Source organism: Micropterus salmoides, unplaced genomic scaffold (assembly GCF_014851395.1).
Source record: "Micropterus salmoides isolate LMB-PRFRI ecotype aquatic unplaced genomic scaffold, ASM1485139v1 Ms_hic_scaffold_2142, whole genome shotgun sequence".
Taxonomy (NCBI): domain Eukaryota; kingdom Metazoa; phylum Chordata; class Actinopteri; order Centrarchiformes; family Centrarchidae; genus Micropterus; species Micropterus salmoides.
This window is the reverse complement of record NW_024041310.1, coordinates 1-26,251: the sequence shown is the minus strand read 5'-3', so window position 1 is coordinate 26,251 and position 26,251 is coordinate 1. Positions and strand designations below refer to the sequence as shown.

The 26,251-nt window shown below is 39.3% G+C and overlaps 2 protein-coding genes across 3 annotated transcripts; both read left to right on the top strand.

Annotated features, from left to right (window-relative positions):
* Nucleotides 1-1,157: 1,157 nt before the first annotated feature.
* On the top strand, nucleotides 1,158-5,081 carry LOC119916741 (cleft lip and palate transmembrane protein 1 homolog; the record flags this gene model as incomplete). The annotated part of the gene is made up of 2 exons (XM_038736718.1): nucleotides 1,158-1,371; nucleotides 3,658-5,081. Coding segments are annotated over 2 exons (387 nt in total), but the record flags the coding sequence as incomplete, so codon positions are not given.
* Nucleotides 5,082-6,583: 1,502 nt separating this feature from the next.
* LOC119916740 (transcription factor RelB-like) lies at nucleotides 6,584-18,585 on the top strand. Of its 2 annotated transcripts, none has more exons than XM_038736717.1 (11): nucleotides 6,584-7,091; nucleotides 7,352-7,372; nucleotides 8,633-8,814; nucleotides 11,867-12,190; nucleotides 12,838-13,004; nucleotides 13,209-13,300; nucleotides 13,472-13,603; nucleotides 13,709-13,813; nucleotides 15,553-15,768; nucleotides 15,878-15,949; nucleotides 17,151-18,585. In XM_038736717.1, exons 1-11 carry the CDS (start codon nucleotides 6,911-6,913, stop codon nucleotides 17,597-17,599), a joined length of 1,941 nt encoding a protein of 646 aa, XP_038592645.1. In that variant the 5' UTR covers nucleotides 6,584-6,910; the 3' UTR covers nucleotides 17,600-18,585. The 2 variants fall into 2 exon arrangements, with proteins under 2 accessions (XP_038592645.1, XP_038592644.1); XM_038736716.1 differs by having other exon boundaries at nucleotides 6,586-7,091; nucleotides 17,148-18,585.
* The last annotated feature ends 7,666 nt before the right edge of the window (nucleotides 18,586-26,251 follow it).

Here is a 26,251-nt window from a genome sequence, read left to right as displayed (position 1 = left end):
TCTATAATGTTGTGTCCTTTATTGTTTTAGAAATATGTTTCAGGTGTTGGAACTTTATACGTAGCCTGTTGGCACATGAATAGGATGTAATGTAACATTTTTTTTAATAGTAAAAAAATTATATAGCAAAACTGGAAAAAAGGAGAATATACCCCGAAAAATGTTGTTGGGGTGTCGGTTAGCTGAGTCCTTGCTCCAGAGGCCCTCGGTTCGAGTCCAACCCATGGCCCTTTGCTGCATGTCGTTCCCCCTCTCTCCCACATTTCCTGCCTTTCAACTGTCCTATCTTAAATAAAGGCACAAAAAGAGATGGATCCTTCAGTCACGTTATTAGTGGTGTTGGACAGTTTGTCTACCAGAGGGGCACTCTGCCACACTCCTGTTGGTAACACGTTTTAGAACGCCTCAAATCCACCACAAAACACTGTAATCGGCTGTACTGTTGGTCAGAGTACTATTTATAACCATAAAGTGTATTTTTAAACTGCATTATGTCATATTATCTCGGTGAGATCTCATAACAAATGTTAGGGGTAGTCTTTGTTTATGAAATGTGTTTCTGAAAAGAAAAAAAATTGAATATTGCTGATTATCGGATTTTTAAAATCCTCAAATATCAAAATGGCTATCAGCCTTAAAACATCCATTTTAGTCAGGCTTTAAATACACAAATAAGTTGTATCTGAACAGATTTTCATACGATGGACGGTCATTTTTAGATGAATAACTTAATATACAGCATTAGTTAAAATTCAACATTTTCGTGTATATTCGTTCTTAACTCTCTCCCTCAAACTATTTATATTTAATTCTCAATGTATTAATGATATTTATTTTTTACTCTCTGCGGACACATTGTGTCCAACAGGTTTTGTTCCTGTTTATGTAAATCTATTTTAAAAGGCCAGAGATTAGGCTGATTAGTGTAACCTGTAAATATATTATACTAACATTATACTTTCTATTTAATGCTATAATATTTATATTTAAGGTGGTGATGGCACAATGGATAAGCCACATCCCTTTCTCTAAGTGGATGTACATACAGCTAATGTTTTTATACTTACATCATGGTTACATATCCAGTTCGCAATAGCCTCTGCTAATGTCCCGTGTATTAATAGACGTTCCTGCCTCTGGTGTAAAATTGTTTTATATTACCTAACCTGTGCCTTCCGTTCTCTCTCTGCTTTTGGTCTTCAGGTTTCATTACAATGACGCCACAGCTATTCATCAACTACAAAATGAAGTCTGTGGCCCACCTCCCATGGAGGATGCTCACCTACAAGGCTCTCAATACCTTCATTGATGACCTGTTTGCCTTTGTCATCAAGATGCCCATGATGTACAGGATAGGATGCCTCAGAGATGGTAAGTCTTCCCTGATCTTGCCTAGATGTTTATTTTTTATTTTATGACTTTACCAGGATCAGCCAACATTCAGAAGGAGCCATTCTGAGTTTGTAGCTTGATGGTGAAGCAGTGTGTTTTTTTTTGTTCTAGAGGTGATTTCAGGTTGCTCATTGCTCAGCGTGTTGGCAGCTAAAGTAGGCGGGCAAGTTAAAATTGACAGATGTGGTGTTTGTTTAAAGGAGAAGCTGTCTTCCTTTCTGGCCTTACTGTTTTTTGACTTTGATGCACCAACACCAGAGGAAATGCAGCGTCATTGTCACTCATGGCATTGTGTTTGATTCCCTGAAATCATATAGCAACTATCAAACACCTTCAGCCTCAGCTCAGCTCCAGAGTGGGTTTTGTGGGTTTCACTTTTCCTATTAGTACGTTGAATGTGAGAACTCTCCATTGAATGTAGATATTGGTGGGTCTTGACAGGTCATGTGCTAGATGCACAACACCACTGCTGCCACAGTTTAGAAGGTTTTATTGAATGGCTGCTGCTGGTTAGCTTAACTGGCTTCATTCTGCATTTATGTCATGTCAGAGTTACCGTAATGACTAGTTTCCTATTTGTAATTACGACCAAGAAACTCTTAATACCTTGCCTGAAAACCAAACAAACACAGATACCTCACCTCAGCCAAAGTAGTTCAAGGTATTTAAACCTGAATAAAATCGATAGTGCTAAATTGTCAACACATTGTAATTTTAACCCTCACACAACCACATGTGCGATTATACAACCATCTTGAGTTGGCCAATGATGTGAACGCTTCCTAGTCAGGGTTATTCCTGGCTCAGAATGGGCCTTTGGGGGGTGACTTTGCGCGACAGTAAGCATGATCGGTACATGTACAAGGCAATGAGTTACCTTACGACCGAAATGTATACATTTTCTTGTTATTTCTGACCATTTGATGAACAAAATATATCCACAACATGAAGAGTATTGTGCCATCACCACCTTAAATATAAATATTATAGCATTAAATAGAAAGTATAATGTTAGTATAATATATTTACAGGTTACGCTTTATTTGGATTATCTGCCTACAGATATTAAATGAGATTCAGCTTTTTCACCCTAAACACCTTTCTCTGATACCACCGCCGTGGTTAAGGTTAGATTAGTGCTAATGTTTGTACATTCATTATAATTTCAGATAATAGTACAGGCTACTTTAGCTTACCATTAGTAGCCTAATATTAATTCCAGTTGGGCAAAACAGCAGTTTCATTTTGGAGTGTTGTTTTCATTGAGCAAGAAAAATGCTCTACATGGTGGTTACTCTCATTTGTTTATGCAAATTACTAACTTGTCAATAATAAAAAGTGTGCATACATAATGAGTTCAACAATCTAAAGTTTGCTGTAGTGCCTCAACCTTTTTTTTTTTTAAATGTCCCGCCTCCTCGTGGCTGTGATTGGTCGGTTCATGAAAAGTGACTTTGAAGAGCTTGATGCACATGGCTGCATGAAAGGCTCCTGATCTCCCTGTGGAGATTAGCAGGCAGGAGAGAATGGGAATAGGTGAGCGTCAAGTAGTGCCCAGAGAACCTGATCTGGAGAGGGCCAGTGCCGATCCGCCAAAGAGTAAAATGTAAACGAGACCGAATCGGTGAATACAGGCACACTTCTAGTACAAACTGCTTTTATATTGTGAGAAATAACAGGAAGTCATTAGCGCAAACTTTGTAGTGGTGTGTTCAGGCGCAGTTAAACCAATACAGCAGCTGGTTTATTAATCCTGCTACATTTGTAAAATACAGCGGCTGTGGATGAGAGGAGAGGTGACTGCTGAAAGTCAAGACGTTGTATTTTAGTAAATGTTCTGCTCGATCAACAGTTGTTTGATTAATGGCTATTAAAACACATTCGGAGAGGATTTGAAATAATTTATTATTTTTTCCAATTCTGATCATTTTGGCGCTGGTGATTTTCCTTTGGCACTTGCTAAAACCTCTTTGGGGGGTGCCAAAAATTTCTCTATGCAGGAAAAACCCTGCTAGTGGTAAACATTGGGGGTCTTTCCCACCTCTACCATCCATCCCATATGACCAAGTGAATGCAGCTTGGTCATCACAACCATTATATACATTTTAACACCAGGATTACCAAGATGAAAGTTTTAATTGGGTTTAAAGACTATGTTTATAGCTATAAGTATATTTGGACCTGATGGCTAATGGTTATTGAGGGAATAATGAATTTGAATTCTACTTGTTTCTCACTGGACTAAACTTTTGTCCTCTCCTGCAGACGTGGTGTTCTTCATCTACCTTTACCAGCGCTGGATCTATCGGGTCGATCCCAACAGGGTCAACGAGTTTGGCACCAGCGGAGTAGACCAGTCGCAGAACAACACAGCAGCGGCAGATGCTGCTCCCGCCGCCATCACGGACAAACCAGAGGAGGATAAGAAGAAGGATTAAGCAAAACCACGCCCATATCTGCCTCCCTGCTGGGGTGAAGAGGACATGTGGAAAGTAGGCAGCGAAGGGAGTTTGTCGTTTAGCCGTCATGGACGCCACTACAAAAAAAAAGAAATGCAGTTCAACTGTTCCCTCTGATTTCTGTGTGGATCCACAGAGAATCATATTCAGTGTAGACTTGGTAAATTCTTATTTCTGTTCCCCGCCCTCTCGTTTTGCAGTTCAAGTGAAGTAAAACAAAACGTGATGTACTGTATTCTGTATGATTTCTCAGAGGGTAACGATGTCCTGGAGTAGAGGTTGGGAGGGGAACGGGTCGCAGTTATACTACTTTTTTTTTTTAAATATATATATATACAGAGAAGAAAGAGAGGCCAAGTGCAGCTTTTGTTCTTTGTGTAGATTCCTTGTGAATTTTTCTTTTCATTCCATGTGAGCACCATGTTTCGGATTGCGTGGAAACTGGTGAGTAGTGCTGGAGGAAACTGGAAAGATTTTGAGTCACGACGCAGGTTTGGGAAGAAGAGGAGGGGGAAAAAAGGCAGTGACTGGAGACGAGATAGATGACCCTTCAGGACACTACCCACAAGACCGTGACTACTACCCTCAATTTTAAACAAATGGTTAATGTTCTAAACTTGAACATAAAAAAAATAACAGCCTTGTTGGTATTAATATAAATATATTAATATTGTCAATGACTTTAATTTTTGTTTTTCAGTCACTGAAGCTTTCTTTTGTATGTCCTCCAACTGTACAGAATCTCAGCTTGTCATGTTAATAATACTGATGTCAAACTGTCTAGCAGAAAATTAATTTGCAAGTCTAACTTTTATTCCCCCCCACCCCTCAGCCAAACAGCTGGTTTTCAAATTGTTTCATGTTCACGCTCCAAACCAGATCACCTTGACAGACACAGTGGAGACAGTCAAGTGTGTGCTGGAAGGTTTACATTGTCTCTAGTTTTAAGTTTGAGTGCTGTAAACCCCGAAACAAAGATGATTCCATGTTGGTACATATTAAATTTTGATTCATTCATGTTTATAGTAAAACGTAAGTGTGATTTAAAATGTCTATGCAAAGCTTTTTATTTATTTTTTATTAGGTTTACTCTTTTAAGCCGCTCTGGGTTCAAGAACAATATTTTTGCATGAAATTTTAATTGTTCACTATTTCTATTGATGTTACAAGAAATACAGCTTAGTTGTGTAGTACTACGGCAATGCCTTTTTACTCACCTTGAAGGCTTGACTTGTAGATTTTTTTCTTTATTGATTTATTCTACCAGTTGGATTCCCTGATGTGGTGTTTGTGTTTTGACAGGAAGCTAATGGCCATCACTATTTTTATTTATTTATTCCCCCACAAGACTTCAAATTGCTTATTTTGTCCAACCAAAAGTCCAATATTCAGATTCAATATATAAAGACAACAATGAGAGAAACAAATAATACACTCATTTAAAGAGGCTGAAACCTGAAAATGTTTAGTTTTTTTGCTTGGAAAAGTGACTTTAATGATTCATTCATCATGAAAACAGTAGCACTGAAATCGTTTTAGCTATTCCATTCAAATTTGCGAAGTTTGGTTGATTTGACAAGCCAAGACTTTTACAGTGCATGTGTGGAAAGACAAGCAATATAATATGATGCCACAAAATAACAGATACAGTACTCCTGTGTTCTTTGTTTTTAAACTTCTGCTAATCATTTTTGGAAGTCAGATTGTTCTACCAGTCAAATTAATCCTCAGACTGAGGCTGAGTTCAATGATTTAAATAGTATTTAGCAAAATAATGTCAATGAGTAATGAGGCCAAAAAAGAATAATACATTTTATTTAAATAGGGCTTTCAAAGGTACTCAGACACTTTACATGGTTTAAAAAAAAAAAAAAAAAAAAGACAAAACCACAATATACAATGTTATCTAACAGTGATAAGATGCTTGATATTTATTTTTCTCGTTGTGAATCATCCCCCTGATTGGGAAACACTGATTTAGGATCAAGCCAGATCAGCCAGACACAGTCAAGCTGTCCAACTATATTGTGGCCCTATGTTCACATCTCGGTTGTAGCTTTCCTATCTGTAACACCACAGCTGCAATTGTGTGTTGTTTGTATAACTTGGGTCACTGCTTCCTGTAAACGCCTCAACTTTCGCTTTCCTTTTCCTTTACACGCCTGTCCTTGTGCAGCCAGCAGGTGTCCCCGTTTCACCTCATAACTTGAGCAAAGAGAAAGGAGAGTGGAATACGTCACTTTTTAAGGGCAGTTATTTAACGTGCTGTGACGTTATTGGTGCAGTTTGACAAGTGTAATTATTCATGCTAAAATTAGGAATTCCCGCTCCCGTTTGTCAGAAACGGGAGCTGCAGCAGGATGATGGAACACGGATACACATGGGTGACAAATGAAAGCTAAAACCAGGATAAACCCCAGATGAAGTGTCTTGAGTAGGACGTCAGGCCACCACGAAGCTCCTGAACCGCTTCAGCGATCCTTGCCGCGACTGTGGAACAACATTAGAGGGATGAACACCAGATACTATTTATGTGTGTGTGTGTGTGTGTGTGTGTGTGTGTGTGTATATATATATATATATATATATATATACACACACACACAATCTTTATTTAATCAGGTAATGTCATTGAGATCAAGATCAAGAAGAAAAACAAAGCCAGACAAAAAAGACGTTTGGCTTTAGGCTCATTTAAATAAGTTTTGTTATGACGAGCGCGGAGTAAAAAGCTCAAAACGATTACATAATGGAAAGAAAACGTTTTCCTTTTTTGGGGAGGTCGCAATTGTCGTTTAGGGTCAAGATGATAAATATTCAAATGCGTGAAACATTGAGTTTAATAAGGCTGCAGTATAGAGGGGGAGTTCCCATCTGGGAGGTGACGTGATGTCGAGGGGATTTCCACACTGAGCCAGCCAATCAGAGCGAGCACTTGCGGAAACACAAAAACTGCCGCAAAGACATCTTCGTGCGTTATTCGACACATGGCTCCGAGTCGGTTTAACGAGTTTTCACGGCTGACATCGTTTCTGTTGTGTCTGTCATACTGACATGAGATGAGCTGTTTTGAAGAGAGAGAGACAAGTTTTGATCTAGAACAGAAGACCGAAAACGGAAAATATCCGGTTTGGAAAGAGTTCAAGGACGCGACGGCGGAGTTTACGCTCTTTAAGTGCTCCTCCTCACACACGGACATCTTAAACATGAAAGACACGGACATCTTAAACGGCAATTCTGGTGAGTTTTAAGTGTTAATCTTTCACTGTGGGTCTGTTTGTGTGGGTGAAGCAGAGTGAGAGGGCTGACATCATCGCCAGGCATGTGATTTGTCACAGCAGAGGAGCCAACACCCATCCCGGGACCTGAGCACTCCTACCCGGCTCTCGTACGGCTCTGCTTTGTGCAGGGTTAACATTCACAATCCGCAAACCGGTGTGGTTTTTTCAATTTTTTTAATTCTATGTTCACTGACAGTTTGCTTTCTGTTTGTCCTGCAGAGCGAGGGGTGTCAGACATTGGTGAGTATACGGACTCTGTTTTCTCTTCTTTTCTTTTTTTTGCCTCATCCAGTCATGCATGTGTGTGTGGGATGTCAGGCGTTATTGCAAAGTGTGGCCTGACTCTGCCTCATGCAGAAGGAGAAGTTGTCTGTTATTAGTGTTTCTGCTTCCTCATCTTATTGTGATGTTTCTCACGAAGTCTCTGGTTAGTAAAGTGGCCCTGAGGTGCAAAACAAAACATTTCAGAAATACAAAATAACTTTTCAGAAAACTCAACATGCTTTAAGAAGCATTGCATGTATGCATTTAAATATATTCTGTGCATTTAAGGCTGCAACTTATGTTGATTGTTCATTAATCTATCTATTTTATCACTTAATTGTTTATCTGTTAAAAATTAGTGAAAAATGTCAATTAGGCTGCAATTCCCCAAAACACACATTTGTATATTTAAATTGTTGACTTTCATTGTGTTGCCTAAAACCTAGAGATGTTGAGTTTAGAGAAGAATAAGGAAACCAGCAATTATTCACAAGTTTTCCCTCCACATTTTGTCTTAAAAATACTTTGTTTACCTGCTCATTCATTTTCTGTTGATTGCCTAATAAATGAATAATTTTTGTCTGCCTTGTTAGTATTGTACACACCAGTAAACTCTAGTTCCTATTTGGTTGGAAAGTGTCAGAAACAGGTATAAACTGTGCATGGTATTTTTAAGAACTGCTAACCATAGCAACAGTACTCCCATTTGTTTTACCAGTGAGAGTTAACCGGTAATGATGTCTTAACTATGGAGTCAGCTAACTAACCAACCATATTAAAACAACACAGGTATAACACATGTACATGTACTTGTATTTTCGATAATTGGCCCTTGTATAAGCATGATAATGGAACTTTAGGTGTGCTGATATAGAAAATAATGGAGTGGAGTAAAAAACATTTTTAAGTTCGGCATACACAAACAAAAAGGCATGATCTTGTTATACACTGCTGTAACACTGAGCATAAAACACATTTAAAATAAATACGGAAATATAACCTATACATACATGTCTCGTGATGAGTGTAGTTATTATATGGCAGCTTGATATTTAGTCACATTGATTGAATACATGACATTTTCTGTGTAAGATAGTGCATCTTTACCTGGATGATAAAGGTTATTTTTCATAAAAATGTATATATGTTTTATGATGTTCATGTTCGTTGCAGCCTGACAGGAGCAAAAGACTGACACAGAACACTATCTTGTTTATCATCAATCATTTTTTACAGACCTCATTCAAGAAATCATCCGAGAGGACGGTGAGCGGTCGGGTTCCTCCCTCCTCCCTGGACCTCCTTCCCCTCCTCCTAACTTGCGCTGCCAGCCTAACGGCCAGAACCAGAGGAGCCTCCGACGGTGCTCCTCACCGTCCTCAGAACCTGTCCTCTTGGCGAGAGGCACCCCATGTCAGGTGAGTGGGGTCAAAAACATTGCAGTGAGATTTATTTGTTCCAGTGAAGTTGTTTGTGTTGTTTTGATCTATCTGGTCAGTTGGCGGTTTCCTACATTTCCCAGGATGCCTATTCACAATACTCAGAGGGCAAGAGTGAAGGTGTGTCTTTCAGGTGTGAGTTAAATTGATAGATGACAATGGATCCTTTTATAAATGATTATTGGATATCAGGTGTTAGAAAAGCTGTATGTTTTTAGCTTTAATTTCAAACCTGAATACAAAGCTCGTTTTGAAGATCAACCAGACTTTCCTGTCTTTACCCCAGTCAGACTAAATTAATGCCAAAACAGATAGTCCATTAATCCATTAGTCAAGTGTCAGTAAATTCATAGACAACAATTTTTATATATTTAATTGTTTAAGAAAATTTATTATAAATTTTATCGACTCAACGATTAATCAAATTATCAAAATAAGTAACCGATGATGGGCAAAGTCTTTTACTGCCGCCTTAGACTACATACATTAATTTCACAATATTGATCCAGGCAGGCAGAGACAAATGTTTACATATCAGTGATGTGGTCAGTTATTTTGTCCATATGGCCATCATTGAGCTGGTGATGGCTTGTCAATATTAAACTCAACAACAGAGGAAGCTTCAGATAGGCTTCTTCTCTGTTAGGATGTAAAAAACAGAGGAGACTGCAGGTTTAGTGAAGAGGTGTTTTTTTTTTTTTTTTTTTTTATGTTGGTGGGAGAAACTGCAGTGGAGTATACCTCCAGCCTGCAGATGGTTAGGTCTTTGTTGTTGTACAGGGCAGTAGTTAGGGAGCCTGGCAGGTCTGTCTTACAATAAAGCACGTGATTTACAGACCATAGGGAGATCAGAAGTGCTGTAATCTGATAAGACTGTAGTGACGCTGTAGCCTGCACAGCCCGTGTAATACTGTAGGGCAAACAGCTGAAGCTCTTTGGAAATTACCTGCATGTGAGATTGCTTCAAGTTTTTGTGTGTAAATTCACTTTATTAATGAATTTCTGAGTCTGCGATAGAGGCTAACACGCCACCTCCTCAGCATGCTCCTCTGTTGCAGGAGGCTGAGAGAGAGCGGGGGGGAGTGGTTGGAAAAACTGTAATCTGACTCCTGCTTTCAGTTTGCCCATCCTTTCTGTTTACTAGCCAAACCTACCGTGGGTTGAAAGGTCACATTCTTCGCCCTGCGTCGCTTTTCAATTGGTCGATCCACATCAGGTTGCGCTGACTTTATATTTCCTGTTCTGTCAGGCTTTGTTTTAGCTCTAGTGTTTTAAGGTATGCCCGGGCTAACACGCTCGAAGACGCACACATGAACAGACATCTGTGGCTGGGCAGGATATTGTGAAACATGATCTCATGCAGTGGCATCACCCAGATCTCTGCAGCAACGGCGTAATGCGCTCTCAGCCTGATTAATCGCTACACGGGAGACAAAGGGGTCAACTTCTTTACTTCTTTGTTCCCTGCAGGTTTGATTATTCATCTGTCGTTAAACTGTTCCTCCAGATAGACCAAAACATAAGTGTGTTTTGTGAATTTTACATTTTTGTTTGTGCTACCTTTTCTTTGTTTTGCAAGACATTGAAGCCATTTAGAGGTCTAACTGGGAGGGAAGAATGGCGAGCGTGGCAGATAAAGGAAAATGAACAGAGAGAGAGACACAACAACAAGTCTCAGTGGGAACGGAAAGAGCTTTGTAGTCTGTGGTGAAATGCAAAAATAAGACATTTAACTGCAAGATGAGCAGTCAAAGTAGCACATGGTTAACTATGCAGGGATAGAAAGCACATTTATGAAGACAAATGAGACGAAAAGCATGCAGTGACTCAGTTTTGCTGCTTGGTTTCACTGCAGCTATGATGCAGAATTCTTCACCTACAGTGTCATCTGCTATAATGGATGACAGACATCTCTGTTTTATGCTTTAAAAACATGCCTGTGGCGGTTTATTTTTGAGTGTAAGTTAGTGTTGTTTTCTAATGCTACGGGGAAGCCTGTATACCTTAGGGGCCTGAAGTATCAATACAAGAATGTACAAATGCTCTTTTCTATGTAAAATCATGCATTCAGAATTATTCCTAGCTAAAAGTACCTATCAGTGAAATGTTCTTAAAGTATCTAAAGTAAAAATACTGTTTTTTGAATTCTGGCCCATGTGACTGATAAATTATTATAAGTTAAATTATTAGATTGTTAATACTGATGCGTCAATGTGTAAGAAAGTACCGCTTTACTGTTGTAGCTGGTTGAGCTGGAGCTAGTTTTAACTACTTTATATACATTTTTTTAGTGAAATGTCAGATGTCTTTACCTCCTGTCATCTGAAACATGACATGATTCCCCAACTAGATGCTGTTTTGTAAGCCAAAAAGGTTGGGAACCACTGGATAAATCTTGAACAATGCTTTTTATAAGGTTACCAAATGTGTTTTTATGTAAAACTCTTAATCTGAAAAGTAACTAGTTGCTTCCAGATAGATGGAATATAAAGAAGCAGATAATTTAAATGTTCACAAATGTCTATAGACACTGTGTATATTGTTACAGGTCAGGAGAAGACATTAGTAGAGAAGTTGCTACCTGTTATGAATATCTGGGTATAAATGTCTTTCTCTTAGGCATCATATTGGAAACGTTAAGAATCAGACACTGAAGTTTCATTTTTATATCAGACAAAGGTTTCTCTTTAGATGCTTCAAAGTAAACATTTTATAGCCGGCTGGGGCAATTTCTATCTTATCTCTGCAAATGGTTGATACAGGGTTGATCATGCATTATCTGAGATCAAATAATATAAATCTGCTGACTCCATTATTTATTGTCCCTGTTCTTGGGCTCAATGGTTTGTATTATTTTATCTGTTGTCTGATTTAGTGTTGTTAGTCTGCATTTTTTAATGCTGCTGTCTTGGCCAGGTCTCCATTGCAAAAAAGGTAAGTTGCAACCTCAACTTACCTGGTAAAGGTAAACAAAGGTAAAATAATGTAGTTAATATGGTTGTGTTTTGTTTTTTTTTCTCCTCCACCACAGCCAACCTGCACCTTTCCTCAGCCCCTGCAGCAGTTTTGCACTTCCAGAGAGATGGCTCATCCATCCCGGGGAGCCGGTTCCTCACGGCGTGGTCGAGGCTCCTCAAGTTTGCTAGTCTCAAGGAGCTGTGGCAGTGTTTCTTCTCTGAACCGGGGAGGCGACGCTGAGATGCTGGAGCGGATTCTGGAGAAGCCGAAATTGGTGGTGGTGGAGGAGCCAAAGGAGAGAGGCATGAGGTTTCGCTACGAGTGTGAGGGACGCTCGGCCGGCAGCATTCTGGGGGCGTCCAGCACTGAAACCAACAAGACTCAGCCTGCGATAGAGGTAGACACATTGCAGCTAAATTAGTTTTTTTGCTTTGGACCTTAAGGGGGTTTACTAGCTTTTTGAGACAGTTGGAGAGGTTTTAACCGCAGTTGATTTTGTATGATGTGTGCACACTTGAACCCCATGTGAAGACGGGTGGAGCTGGAAGGATGTGGGTTGTTAGAGTCAATTAGAAAGTCCCCACAAATCCCAGCTCAAGTGTGGTCAAAGACAGGCGGTTTATCCCCTGCCTGCATACTAACAAACCCTCCTACACATTCATCTTCAACTTATACAAACACCATCACACAATACAGACGACACTTGTAGCCCAAGCACTGGTGATCAGATTTTTTTTTTATCATACATTGGAAAGAGGTTTCCCAAATGGGTCAATGATAACACACAGAAAAAGGACGCTAGCTGTCAAATGCAGAAAAGAGAGAACATTTAACATGCTCAAATACAGACGCTCCATGACATAAATAACACACAAAAGGCATGGATTAGCAGCTACTCTGAATTGCAACAGCTTGGCCCTTCTCCTTAGGCGGCATCTGCTGCATATTTTAATATTTAGTTCATAAACATTTTCTCACGTTTAAGGATTTTCCGTCTTCTTCCTACTTCTCTATTTTATATTCCTGACCTTTTCTGTCTTTCAGATTCAGGGTCCCATTGACCACTTAAAGAAGGTCACAGTTACTGCGTCTTTGGTGACCAAAGACCTCCCACACCGGCCTCACCCCCACTGCCTGGTGGGTAAAGACTGCCCGAACGGTTCAGGGATCTGCGTTGTCTCGTTCAATCCTAACAGCAACCGGCGTCACAGGTGTGCCCCCATCTCATTTATCTTTTCCCCTAACACATCACATAACTTCTTATTAAATACACATTTTCTTTACCTAAAAATCTTAATATCTTACTCTCTTTCTTGTTTTTGCATTTCACCCATTATCCTTTTCGTCATTCCACCACTGAACATACAAAATGTGTTGTTGTTTTTTTAATTCTTCTTCCCTTCTTTGACTTGCAGCTTTGCTAACCTTGGTATCCAGTGTGTGAGGAGGAAAGAGCTGGACGTTTCACTTCAGAAGAGGAGAAATCAAAATATCGACCCCTTTCAAAGTAAGATGGCTTCTAACACATACCACTCAGAACCTAGTTAATATTGTCATCTTCCTATACATCCATATATTTAAACATAAATGATGATAGATTTTCTTCTTTCCTAACTAATTAATTGTGACTCCTCTAAACAGACTTCATGATTGATTTTTGTGTTTTTTCATCCCTCAGCTGGTCACTCAAAGGGCATTGAAGACATGGACATGAATGCTGTGCGTCTGTGTTTTCAGTGTGATCTTGAGTGGGAGGATGGCAGAAAAGACTCTCTCAATCCAGTTGTGTCCAGCCCCATCTATGACAAGAGTAAGACCTCTCTACACAGATACTTGTAACTCTGCACCAAAAATATCTAAATGCATTTCCTGATTCTCACGCAATGTCCTGTTTTTGTTTTGTTTTTTTCCACAGAGGCCACAACTACGTCACAGCTGAAGATCAGCTGTTTGAACCAGTACAGAGGCTCCTGCGCTGGCAAGACAGAGATCTACATGTTGTGTGACAAAGTACAGAAAGGTAAGAGGAACACCTTCAGTCAAGAGTTTTGTGTCCATCCTGTTGCAGATGTACAAAATATAGAGATGGTGGACAAGATTAGGCTCAAACAGCAAGGTACATGGGAAAAGCTCAACTTTTCATTACAGGAGTGAGGTGTACAAAACATCCTCTGCTGGGTCAGACACACACCAGACCAAACAGCAGACAATCAGAGTAATAAGCTGCGTTTTGACCAGAGGAACTGTACCCCGGAACTAGGAACCTTTGGAGGAACTCGCTGCGTTCCCACCAGAGGGACCAGGGTCTAAATGTAGTTCAGGGGTCTTCATTTTACCCTCTAAAAAGACCCTGCTCGTGGGGTAGTACTAAGTATCTGTACTTTGGGGGGGGGCGGGGCTTGCCTTGCATTGAATTTATGAATGGGCGAGTAGAGGCTACTGGCTTTAACTGAAGAATGTCGGGTATTTGTCTGCCACTGCTCCTCTCTTTTCCACCATTGTTTGCAAACCAATAAATCACAATAGCACACATCTCGCCGCTGTTCACCTGAGATCATCGTCGGCATTAAATGTAAATAGCAGCCAGCCTGGGTGGGTTTACAGCGAACAGCTGATGGAGTTACTACTGAGTCCAGAGTTGTTGTTTTTAAGTTTTCATCAGTCAGGAAGTTTCTACACAGAGCTCAAGTCGGTCTCCTCCTCTTCAAAACCAGCTGAGCAGCTGATTACAGCAGGTAATAAAGCTCACTTTCCTCCGACGCTCAGGCGACACAGATGAGTCCTGCAGCTGATCTGCAGCTCTTGTCACTGGAAATGTTTTAATAACTTTCCAAACTGTTGCGCTTTTATTTTTGTGCTGCTTTCTCTGTGCTGGACTTATTTTAAAAACTTTATGGTTTTATCCAGTTTGTTATTAAATGCGTAACGAACTTTATCGCGTGTCTCTTCATTATAGCTCCCACACAAAAAAGCTGCTTTAATGGTCAAGCTAAGCCTATAGTTTATTATTATTATTGTTATTTATTATTATTATTATTATTGTTATGTTATTATATTCCAGTCAGATCTGATCATTTATAAATGTTGCTCAGGGATCGTGGTTACAAATAATGATGCCTGTGCATCGCTGTGTACAGCCAGGCCTACAGCCTACGTCAGCTGGTTAATTTGCCTAATCTTCGCAGATCTTTAGACCACAGTGGAAACACACCACAGTGGGCTGAAGGAACCTTTTAGTTCCTTGAAAAGAGATCTGGGGACTTAAAAGTCTGATGTACTCTTGGTCAAAAAGCACCTATATATGATGATGTGACTCTGCCTCTCTAAGCTCCACAACAATTAGCGAAACAAGATTTCTGTGAAGGTTCCCAGTCATAGTTATCTAGGAGAGGTTAAAATCAAGGGCATCTTCAACCAAGTCTAGTTGCCCTTGATGCCCTTAACCTTCTCTGGATAACTGGATATGGGTACTGTTCATACGAAATAAGGCATACTTCTGTAACTTGTGTTTGCACTTATGGACTTAGATACCCAACCACCTGGACTTGGTTGAAGTCCAGTTGCCCTTGATTTTAACCTTCGTTGGATAACTATGTCCTGGATGACTGAGAATCTTCATAGACAACATTAGAATTGATGATGTGAAGTGTTGTGAACTTGACTTGAAGCTAAGGAAGATGCTTAAAACACTTGTGGTGGTTAGGATGGAGCAGTAAAAAGCACACTGGATAACATCTGATTAACATGGCTCATCCACAGATGACATAGAGATCATCTTCAGGCGAGGGTCGTGGAAGGCGAGTGGGGAGTTTGCCCAGACAGACGTTCACCGGCAGATCGCCATCGTGTTTAAGACTCCACCCTACCAGGACCAGGACATCACAGAGGAGGTTGAAGTCAGCGTTGCTCTGCGTCGCCTCTCAGACCAGATGGAGAGCGAGCCTGTTAGCTTCACGTACCTGCCACATAACCCAGGTCAGTCTGGGCTGTACAGCGCCGGGTGGTCTAAAATGGATGAAATGTACTTTCAAGCTAGAAACAATAACAGGAGGTTAATTGTGAAGTTTTACTGTCCTCATTTCAGATCCATATGAGGTGAATCGGAAGAGAAAAATAAAGTCCGACATCAGCCTCAGAGAGAAACCTTGTGTGACAGGTGAGGCCTGAACGTGTTTTTCTTTTTTCTTTTGATCTGATGTTTCCTTTATTCATGTTTCTGGTATCAAGAGGCAGTTATGAGGTAAACCGATTCAGATTCACAAATGGCTTTTGTGTCTGTCAGACTGCTTGTCTGAATTTGCACTTTTCACATTTTGACTTGTCATTGCAGGAAAAGCACAGGTGTTAATAATGATGGCTCTGTGCTACTAAAGCTGGGCAGACACAGTGCGTTTTCATGAATCTTGTACGTTGCGTTTAGTCAAACCACAACTTGCGACTTTTATGCTCACACTGAACATAAGCACAGAACCCCACGTCGATTTTGTATTTTGACAATTTTAATATTATTATAGTTTGGCCGTGCACTCAACCTCTACAAAAGAGAGAAAGGCAGCATTTCTTTGTGCAATTGTACTATGAATGGAAAACAAGAAGAAGGAAAAAAACAGAGCTGCAGATGGCTGGGAAATGCAGAAATGTGAGCTGGAGGTGTCTTCTGCAGTGCAGATCAGTTGTATATCACAGAACAGCTTCATTAAAGGCAGTTTTAACAAGTAAAATACTACTCCAGTAATATATAAAACAAGCTCACTAACAGTTTATAACAGTCTGATATCCAACCTGGCTGTTGTCAGATCTGTGGAACTGGTCAAACTAGACCAACCAAAATTTCATACATGCCAGAAACCCATCCATTCGTTAGAGCAGCAGATCATTGATCGTTTAATTAATCAAACGTCGAAGCAAGCTTTGTCCATTTAGTGTTTGCCAATAAGTCGTGACAGCAAGCCTGTAAAATACCAGGACCTTGAACACTGTTGTACCAAGATGTGTTTGTTTATTTTGCCTACCATCATTGATAAAAATGGGGTGGGCAAAATTGTCACTCAATATAGCACCACAAGTGTGACCTCAAATGACCTCTTCAAAACAGTTTACATTATTTATATAAATTATTTATTCATGAAGGTAGGATTCATTGTAGGGTTGATTAGACTGCATTCGTTTTAGCTGGGTGTTTTTTGGGCAAAGATTTAAATAATATTGAGGTTCATATAGCATAATCAGAATCATGTGTCCTGATCCAAGTATAAGGTTCTCTCTACCTTATAACTGACATGATGACTGACTTTCATCATGTTTCTAACAGGTATTTATTTTCTTTGTAACACAATCTGTTTCCTATCCTGCAGCAGAAAGTGCACCTGCGGCAGAACAGCCTTTCCACTTCCCCCAGCCGCCAACCATGATGTCTCCAGACGAGAGGCTTTGTACCGCCCTGCCTGTGGATTCTCCTTTAGGGCAAATGTGTTACAACGAGCCCCCGGACTCAAGCACTGGCATTGATCCGGCCCTCCTTAATCAGTTGCTAGAAATGCCTGCATTTTTGGAAATGCTTGACCCTCACCTCACCTCGTCCATGCTCTCAAGCTTTGAGCAGGGGGCTGACGCCAACTCCACGTTTGCCAACACTGAAAACATGGATATGAACTATACCCAGAACTTTGGCTCATACACTCAGGACTTTTCCCATTACAGCGACTTGCAGTTCAACATGCTCGTCAATGAGAGTCAGACTCCGCAGTCAGAGGCACAGGACAGCTCCTCCAACATAGTTCAGGTGAAGACCGAAGAGGAGCTATGAGGACGGGATAGTCAGGATCATGTAGCACTCTTACACACCCTCCCTGTTCATTTTAGAAGCATAGTTAGACATATTGGGGAAATATGCTTTTTACCTTTTGGACAGAGTCAAGCTAGCTGTTTCTCCCGAGTCCAGTCTTTGTGCTAATGTAAGCTAACTGGCTGCTAGCTTCAGCACGAGAGTGGTATCCATCTTTTCATCTAACTCTCTGCGAGAAAGCAAATAAGCACAGTGTTTAACTTTTCTCGTAACCCTTCTGTATCTAGAGCCAAACAAGATTATGTTGTCCCAAGATGAAACAAGACGCCTCCTTTGTTTGTAGACTCATTTGGTTTCATAACTCTGCACTGCTGCCCTCTCACTAACCCAATATCTCTGTGTTAATGCCTTGCTGGTCAAGGCTTTAGCAACCAGGAGCAGGTCAACATTCCCACATATTTTCCTGTAATGCTGCTAGCATTAATCTTCAGGCTTAAGGTCAGAGAATGGGGAGTTAAGCGTTGAGCTTAAAAAGAGAACTTGTGAACAGAAGAAATCCGTCCATAAATTGCTGTTGTAGTAAATCATTGGCTGTAATACCTGTCACATAATGTTTGTGTAAAGTCTGTTGCATTTGTTTCCACATGGCTTAGGGGAAACATCCCGACTTCCTACGAGAAGTTATTTGCAGTGTGAAAGGATTTTAGTTTTAAAACACAAAAAGTCTCAAGTAGAGTAGTTTCAGATCTGTTCTTCATATTGTTATTGTCTGTTGTTACTCTCTGCTGATGTGGCCGTCAGCTGACTTGTTTAATATTTAATCAACTTAAATGCAATAGAAACCAGTCCTCTTCTGTCTGTGTCAGTTCCTTTTTGTTCTGCAGTTTCACTCTCGTGCCAAGCATTCAAAGTTCCACACAGCTTGTCACTAGTCCAACTCCACCCCCTCGCTGTAGCACTGTAGTGTCAATATTTCAGAAAAGACGAAATAAAATGGCAGTTTTATTTTTGTCGTGTCGTTACTTCCTCTGAAACTGACCACCTCTCTTGTAATGATTTGTTTGACTTCAAAAGAAAAAGTATTTTAGAGTGACACAAAAAGGGAAGATACTTTTGAATGTGACCTCTCTTTAGCTGCTTGCCTACGCACATTCCTAACCTGCTCGCTCATTTAAAAAACATTGAATCTTGGCAATGAGTAATGCTTTTCAGGTCAGACCTTTAAATGTCAGCAATGACACAAGACAAACATGAATAACTTGTGTGCCTGAGAAATTAGACAGAAACGTTCACATGAAAAGTGTCCTTTGTTTACGGTTATCAGACACCTTCAGGTGTCTCTAGTCAGCGTCTTAACCTTACACCAGCAACACAATGCCTTTTTATTTTCATAAACTTGTCCGTCACCTCTTACAGTAATCCAGGCTAAAAAAAATATCTCTATTTCTCCTTTTTTTGTGTGGTCTCTGCTGAGTCTTTTGTAAGGCCACATGCTTATTGGGAAACTTGTAATGCTACAGAAGTTTTCACAGATTGAGACAGATTGGAAAATTAACATTCATTTTGAAATGTCAAACATTTGTCACCGTTTTTGTGCATATTTTTAGCAAGTTTATAATCCTTTAATAAAACCTAGTTTTTGATAGTATTAATGGTCTGCAATTTATTCGGCAATAGCCATTCAATGTATTTATATTTTATTATTCTTCTGGTTTTTACAGTGGTGGAGTCGCCATAATTTAAATTGCCTTCCCAAACAGACACGGGTTGCTTTTCTGTTGTATTTCTGACAAAGTAGCTATTCAAGGAACGTTTGCTAGATGGATTTATTCGTCACTTCAAAATGTTTGTTTTGTCTAAAAACCAAAAGATACACAACTTTTTTTGAAAAAAGGAGCAAATCCTCACATTTAAGAAGTTGAAACCAGTACCCGAGCTGCACTTTTCTTTATGAATTACTTAATAAGTACACCAATTAATTTTTTGGCACTTAGTGGACTAATTGTTTCAGCTTTGTTCACTCTTACACCCCCAAACATGTTTTTACTGAGCAGTAAACAAACAATGGTGGCAAATGTGTAATTGCAGTATTGACCATTGTCAGTCATCCATGCTGTGCACCTGGTTACCACATGTGCTGTTGTTGGGCGTTGGTTCAAGCAGGTGTTAAATTTTGTGGCTCTGTCCGTCACTGTTGACTTGAATTGAACACATGGCTTACAGACTCTGGGAAACTCCACACTGGGCTGGTTTCCAAAGTTTTTATCTAGTGTGCACAAAGAAATACACACAATTTCCTGTTAAATGGTACCACCTTACCCTGCTATTAGGACTCGTCCGGACATGTCTACTCTTATCTGTTTTCATGGTCATCCTCTGCTAAAGGCAGAAAAGTGGTGGTTTAATAAAGACTTATAGCCTTTATACAATTTTTATTGATTCCAGCCTTATTTGTGGCCTTATAATGGCCTTATTTATGGGCTAAAAGTATTAGCATACTACAGGATTTTCTTTCAGGTTTATTTATATAAAAGATTTGTTTTGTTATGAGGCTTTAGCAGGAACAGTGGCATCAACAAAATTTTAAAGGAATAGTTAGCCATTTTTAGGAAATGCACTCATTTGCCTTCTTGAGAGTTAAATGACAGTGATACCAGCAAATATGAAGCTGCAGCTTAGCATATCTTAGCATAAAGACTGGAAACAGCGGGAGCAGCTAGCTTGGCTCTTTCCAGAGGTAACAAACTCTGCCTACCACTTACTGCAGGCGGCCAAGAAATAGTTCGGCACATAACCATATCGTTTTTACACTTGTATGGAACAAAAAATACAATGTGTCAATTAGTGAGACTTAGAGGTGCTGGCAGGGAGATTTTGTTACCTTCAGAGAGAGCCTGGCTAGCTGTTTCTCCCTGTTTCCAGTCAAACATGAGAGAGAGGTATCAATAAGCGTATTTTCCCAAAATGTCAAACTATACCTTTAAAGCCAAGTTTACAGTCTGCAGGGAAGCAGTGTTTAAGAGTAACAATTCTCTTGAAATCACGTGGGTTTGCCATGAGAATGGTATTTGTGATCAAAGACAACTGTGAACTTGACCCATGTATGTATGTAGTAAAAGGATTATTTTCATGAGACTTCTGAAAAGACTTCCTACTCCAAATGTTCACATGGAGGTCATCTGTCCCAGCACTAGTCACTTAAAAACTTCATGGACTGTAAATTAGTTTTATTAATATATTTTTGGAAAGCCCAGACACGGTCTGTGCTCGCCCTGTATTAGACTGGACCACCGCCCAAAGGCTTTAACAACCGCATTACTGTGAATTAGGATTAGACAGGAAGACCAAGCTCAAATTGAGAAGATGAATGTGCACCTTAGACTTTCACTGTGGTGAGTAGTTGCTGTGACAGTTAATTATTTGCTAAAATGAATCAAATGAGGTGAAACAGACTTCCTTCAAGTATTCTCGTTATTATATCAGACTGTGAAATGTTTGTCATCTTAATATGATACCAGTTTCAGATTGTAGGCATAAACCTAAAGTCTGAGGTTTGTGGAGACTCTGGGGAATACTGAGCACACATGATGAGTCATGTGTGGTGGAAACAATCAAATATAGAAATGATGATACGGAGAGATTTAACCTGGGGGATTGTACGGTTTGCCCTCAGGAAGGGGTGGACACACCACTTTCACTGGAATCACACCCTCTCAGGTGATCACAACCGTTTAAAAGACACTTCCTGGTAAATCATGCCTAGTCGTGGAAGAAGTACTCAGACTCTTACTAAAGTAAAATTAGCAAGACCACAGTGTAGATATCCTTTGTTACTGTTATTCATGCATTCAAAATTTTACAAACATTTTTAGCATCAATACAGACTTAAACCACTCTGCCTTCCAAAAATCAATTGCCTCTTCTCAATGACCCCTGTCCAACCAAATGTCAAGTGTATAGGTTCATTACACTTGACTCACTAATCACAGAATTCTACTGGATGAAAAAACAAACAACTCACAACACTACAGAAAAGCAAACTGCTTGGAGGTTTAAATGCCCCAAATTTCCTCTACTGTAAGCTAATCAATTACAATATCTCACAGATTGGATTCACTCAAATGTTCACTAAGACCCATGGTTAGAAATTGGTAAAGAAACAGATTGATTACAATGCAACACACTCCCTGTCAAAGATTTACCATCGCTTCCAACAACAATACAAAAAAAAAAACATACATGCTACAAGAACACAGTCAGCCTCAACCCTGGAAGCATCCCAATTTGGAACAATTCAGGCTTTGTAGTAAACAGCCGCACCTTCTCTTTAAATTAATGCGAAATCAAAGGAATCACCGACTTACAACAACCCTAACACTGTTGGAAAACAATACCACATTAAAGCTGCATGAATTAAACCAGAAGTTTGATTTGGCTCAAGTACACTTTCTACAAGAACCACAACTGAAAAACGCACTCAGGGAAAAGACCTTTTGCAATATCTGATCCATGAAACCACCACAGTCAAAATTATACAGACTCATATGATCAACCAAAGACTCCACCATGACCAGAATGGCCCATTTCAGAATAATGTTTGTTACTGGATTATAATAATACATAATATATAATATAGTTATGCAGCCATGTGTTCCATCACTTTGTTGCAGCTGGAAACGGTGGGGCTTATTTTTATTACTATATATACAGCGTATAGTGTATAGTTAGTTATGTATATGTTAGTGTATATACAGTGAATTTACTCTCAGGATCAATTGTCTTGACTTAACAAGAATACATCATTATTTATTTGTTGTTTATACTTTGTATTACTAATCTCAATCTGTTAAGTGATCAAATAAAGTGAATATAATATAATAGTTGCCTTTGAATTGAAGTGGAGTAAAAGTAGTAGTAACTCAAAAGTGTACTTAAATACAGTACTTGAGTAAATGTGCTATTATTTACAGTATTTATATTAACATTTTATTAAGATGATTAATACTATTGGTGTTAAAATTGTATTTACAGTGGTAGAAAGTGACAGGCACCATGCCGACCTGTATGAGAAGGTGATTTTAATAACATTTCCATTTCATTTTGATATATTTTATGTTTCCTGGAAAATCAATAGACAAGGTTTTTTTGGGGCTGATCACGCAAATGAAATACAGAGTACAAATCAAATTACTTCATCACTTTTGTGCAAAAATAAAGTAAAAATCCAATATTGACATAAAGCAGAAATACTTTAAGTAGCCATATATGGTTTAAAGGGTATGGCTCTGACAGTTAATAGGTTTATAAAGTCATATTACCCAGCCATACTGTCCTTTATTATTAAAGAAAGACAAGAATTAAAGGTAATATTCTGTTGTACCTGCTTGTGAAATATCCTCACAAATAAAATAAATGTCTCCAGAGCTCCACAACAGGCATATGTGAGCTCAGTTAACAAGGTGAAGAACTCAGATTACTGTGGTTAGGCCTAGTCCCAATTAGACGCATGTCCTTTTACTGGCCTGGTGTGGCTACACATTTTGACAAGCTTGAACTAGTTCAAGCTGCTTAGATCATGCATACAAATATAATGTTTAAACTTTTATCAATATGGACATGCTACACATCGTTAGTTTGGTTAGATTCTCTGAATCGTTTAGTTCCTTTTACAGAAACAAAGAGTATTATTCATTGAGATTTAGGTATGGTAATTTCAGTGATTTAAGCAAATGAAAGCCCAGGCTATTAATTAAAGTTTTGCTGTAAAAACTTTAATACTTTCTGAGGACTTTTTAAAAATCAAACTAATGAACTGAAGACAGATTTTCTTGTTGCTGCAGGAGGGTTAACAATTTTTTAGAAAAAACACTAGACTCTGAATGCCTGAGTCTTTCTGAAGCTGTACTGTAGTTAGTACAGTTAGTAAGTAAGTAACTTTATTTATATAGTGCCTTTCAAGAGCAGAATGTCAAACCACAAAAAATAAGGCAACAGATGTAAAAACAGGCTTCGGAAAAATTAAATATAAATAAAAATTAAAGTCTCAACAGGTGAGCTTTTTAAAAGGTGTCCACAGATCTTTAGTCTAAAGGGACAGAGTTATAAACTTTAGGAGCCACAACCTGAAAACCTACCACTTTAAACCCGGATGGAGAAACAACCAACAGGACCCTTTGCAGACCTGCTGCAGAACCGGATCAAAAGCTCAACAGCAGCATTTCAGACGCCTTGTGAAAGATCAAGGGATGCTTTGCTGAGGAAAGGGAAGAGGTAGTCAAGACGGGATGAGATAAAAGTGTAGATTATCATTTCCATCTCCGCTTGAGACACAGCAGGCCTAAGATTTGAAAAGTTTCTCAGATGGAAGAAACAGGAATGAACCAAACACATGACATGTTGGTCCAGAGTGACACCTGGATTTCATTTATAGAAGAGGAAAGAGAGCAGAGACCTTGCATTACCTTAGGGACAAAATTGGGTTGAGCAGATATAAGAACTTGTATTTTGTCAGCATTGAGCTATCATCCCATTTTTATAGAGTTTAGGTTTAAAACAGGTATTATGTTTACCATGTTCAACATCTTAGTTTAGCATATTAGCATGCTAAGATTTGCCAATTAGCACTAAACACAAAGGACAGCTGAGGGTGATGAGCATGTCATTAGTTATGCAGGTGTTTGGTCCTCAACCAAATCCATATTGGCCAAAGGAGGACTGGAAAGGGAATGGGTAAGGAGGCACAACAAAGCATAACAAATATTTACAGAAGAACAGACAAGAATGACGGAGCTGTGAGCTGAGAATCAAGCTGTGAGTCAAAGCTGCAACACTAGCTGCAGACATGATCAATGCCACGTCTCCAAAACTGCTGTCAGTCTAATAAATGGAAGTTGTTGGGAAATAATACATGGTCAGATTGCTCTTTGTGGCCTAACTTTAAAAGGAAATAATTAAGGGCAAACATCAGTAGCCTTTAGTTTTACACTCAATCAGCCTGCAGAGAAAAAATAACCAAATTTGGCACTATAGGGTGTGTGTCAGAGTTTGTTGTTAATATGGATCATTTGCAAGCCATGTGCACCAAAGAATGGGTAATTCCAGACTGGGGTTGAGTATATATAGGCCTATAAAAGGAGTGAATCTCACTGTTTACAGGTGGCAGGTATCTTTTTTTCACTCTGTTGCCAGGTTACAACACCCACGGGAGTCCCCGCACCAGTTGGGATTCCCCATGTTACCATCATAGCTACTGCAACCACAAAGTTGCACAACACCAAATACAACTGACATAGAAGTGTTGAAAGCGAAACCAGGAGAGAAACGGCAGCTTTTTTGTTTTCATAAACCCCTCTGTCATTTTTTTTTGCCACTGGTCACCTGGAGCACCATATAAGGACCATATCTGCATTAGCGCTGTGTTCATGTGCAGATGTGTGGTTTTTAGTACACTGTTTGTTTTGGTGGCAGTACTACCCATCATCTCTAACAGGGAAATCCCTTCTTTTATGAGAAAACTTTGTTGCAACTTCAACAAATTAGACTCCATAATACAAACATAATCTCTCACTCTATTAAAGGACGACTACTCAGTTAAAGCATTTCGGCTCCATCTTTTGGGGAAACACACACATGACATGCCATGGGCCTACTGTGAATCCTCAAAGGCTGTAAAACACATTCAGCTTGTACTTTCGAAATGTTTTTCTGAGAGCTGATTGAAAAGTACCAATACCACAATGTAAATGTACTGCATTTAAAATCTTAATTCAAAGTACATAAATACTGTTAGCAAAATAAACATAAAGAATCAAAAGTAAAAGTATTCATTAGAATGTCTCCTTCCAGAGTTATATTACAACATATATTTTTATATGAATTATAATGTAGCTGGTCAAGAGAGAGATCATTTTAACCATTATATACTTTTGGGTAGTTTGATCTCTAAGTATTCATAGCTTATTTGTAAAGTAACGAATAACTTAAGCTGTTACACAAATGTAGTGAAGTAAAAAGTACAGAGTTTTCCTTGTGGCAGTACTGTTTTCACAGGCCTCAGGGGAAAGGTGACTGAGGCCTGGTTCCCAACCACATAATAAATGAAAATAAGGTATTCCTCTTAGAGAAAGGTTTAACAAGTATTATAATGGAAAAAATGCCTCTTCAAATAAGTAACAAAAGCATGAATGGGGAAAGGGGATTTAAATGAAACAAACCAAATAGGACTTGCAGGCAGCAGGTAATTGTGCACTTATATTTCACAAGGGCTGCTTTAGGGGCTTTATGTCCACTCTGAGCTTCGGGTCAAAGTACTCATATTTATTCCACAATAAACAAAGGAGACAACAAAAGGGATCTCCCCAAAAGGACAGAGATTTAGGCTGGCTTTGTCTAACGATTGAGTTCTTCGCACATTGCATAGGGTTCAGAATGCTTCAGGAATGAGCCACTGGTATGCAGATATGCCCCTCTTCTTATGCTTTCCAGAGTGGAATCACACAGCTGCACTCAATCCCTGCTGAGGAGTCAGTGCAACACTCCCTGTCTAGCGGGTGCTCTGAATGATCCCTAATCAACAACCAGAGTAGTGGAGATTCGGCCAAACTTATGGGAAAAAAAAATAAAATAGCAGAAAATACATACAGACTGCCACATCCTCTATAACTTTAAAGTAGC

What these genes read in the sequence shown, in the direction of transcription:
- LOC119916740 (XM_038736716.1), top strand. Translation starts at nt 6,911, where the DNA reads ATGAGCTGTTTTGAAGAGAGAGAGACAAGTTTTGATCTAGAACAGAAG. An exon ending in CATCTTAAACGGCAATTCTG is followed by an intron (nt 7,092 to 7,351) that starts GTGAGTTTTAAG and finishes TTTGTCCTGCAG; the next exon opens with AGCGAGGGGTGTCAGACATT. An exon ending in GTACCTGCCACATAACCCAG is followed by an intron (nt 15,769 to 15,877) that starts GTCAGTCTGGGC and finishes TCCTCATTTCAG; the next exon opens with ATCCATATGAGGTGAATCGG.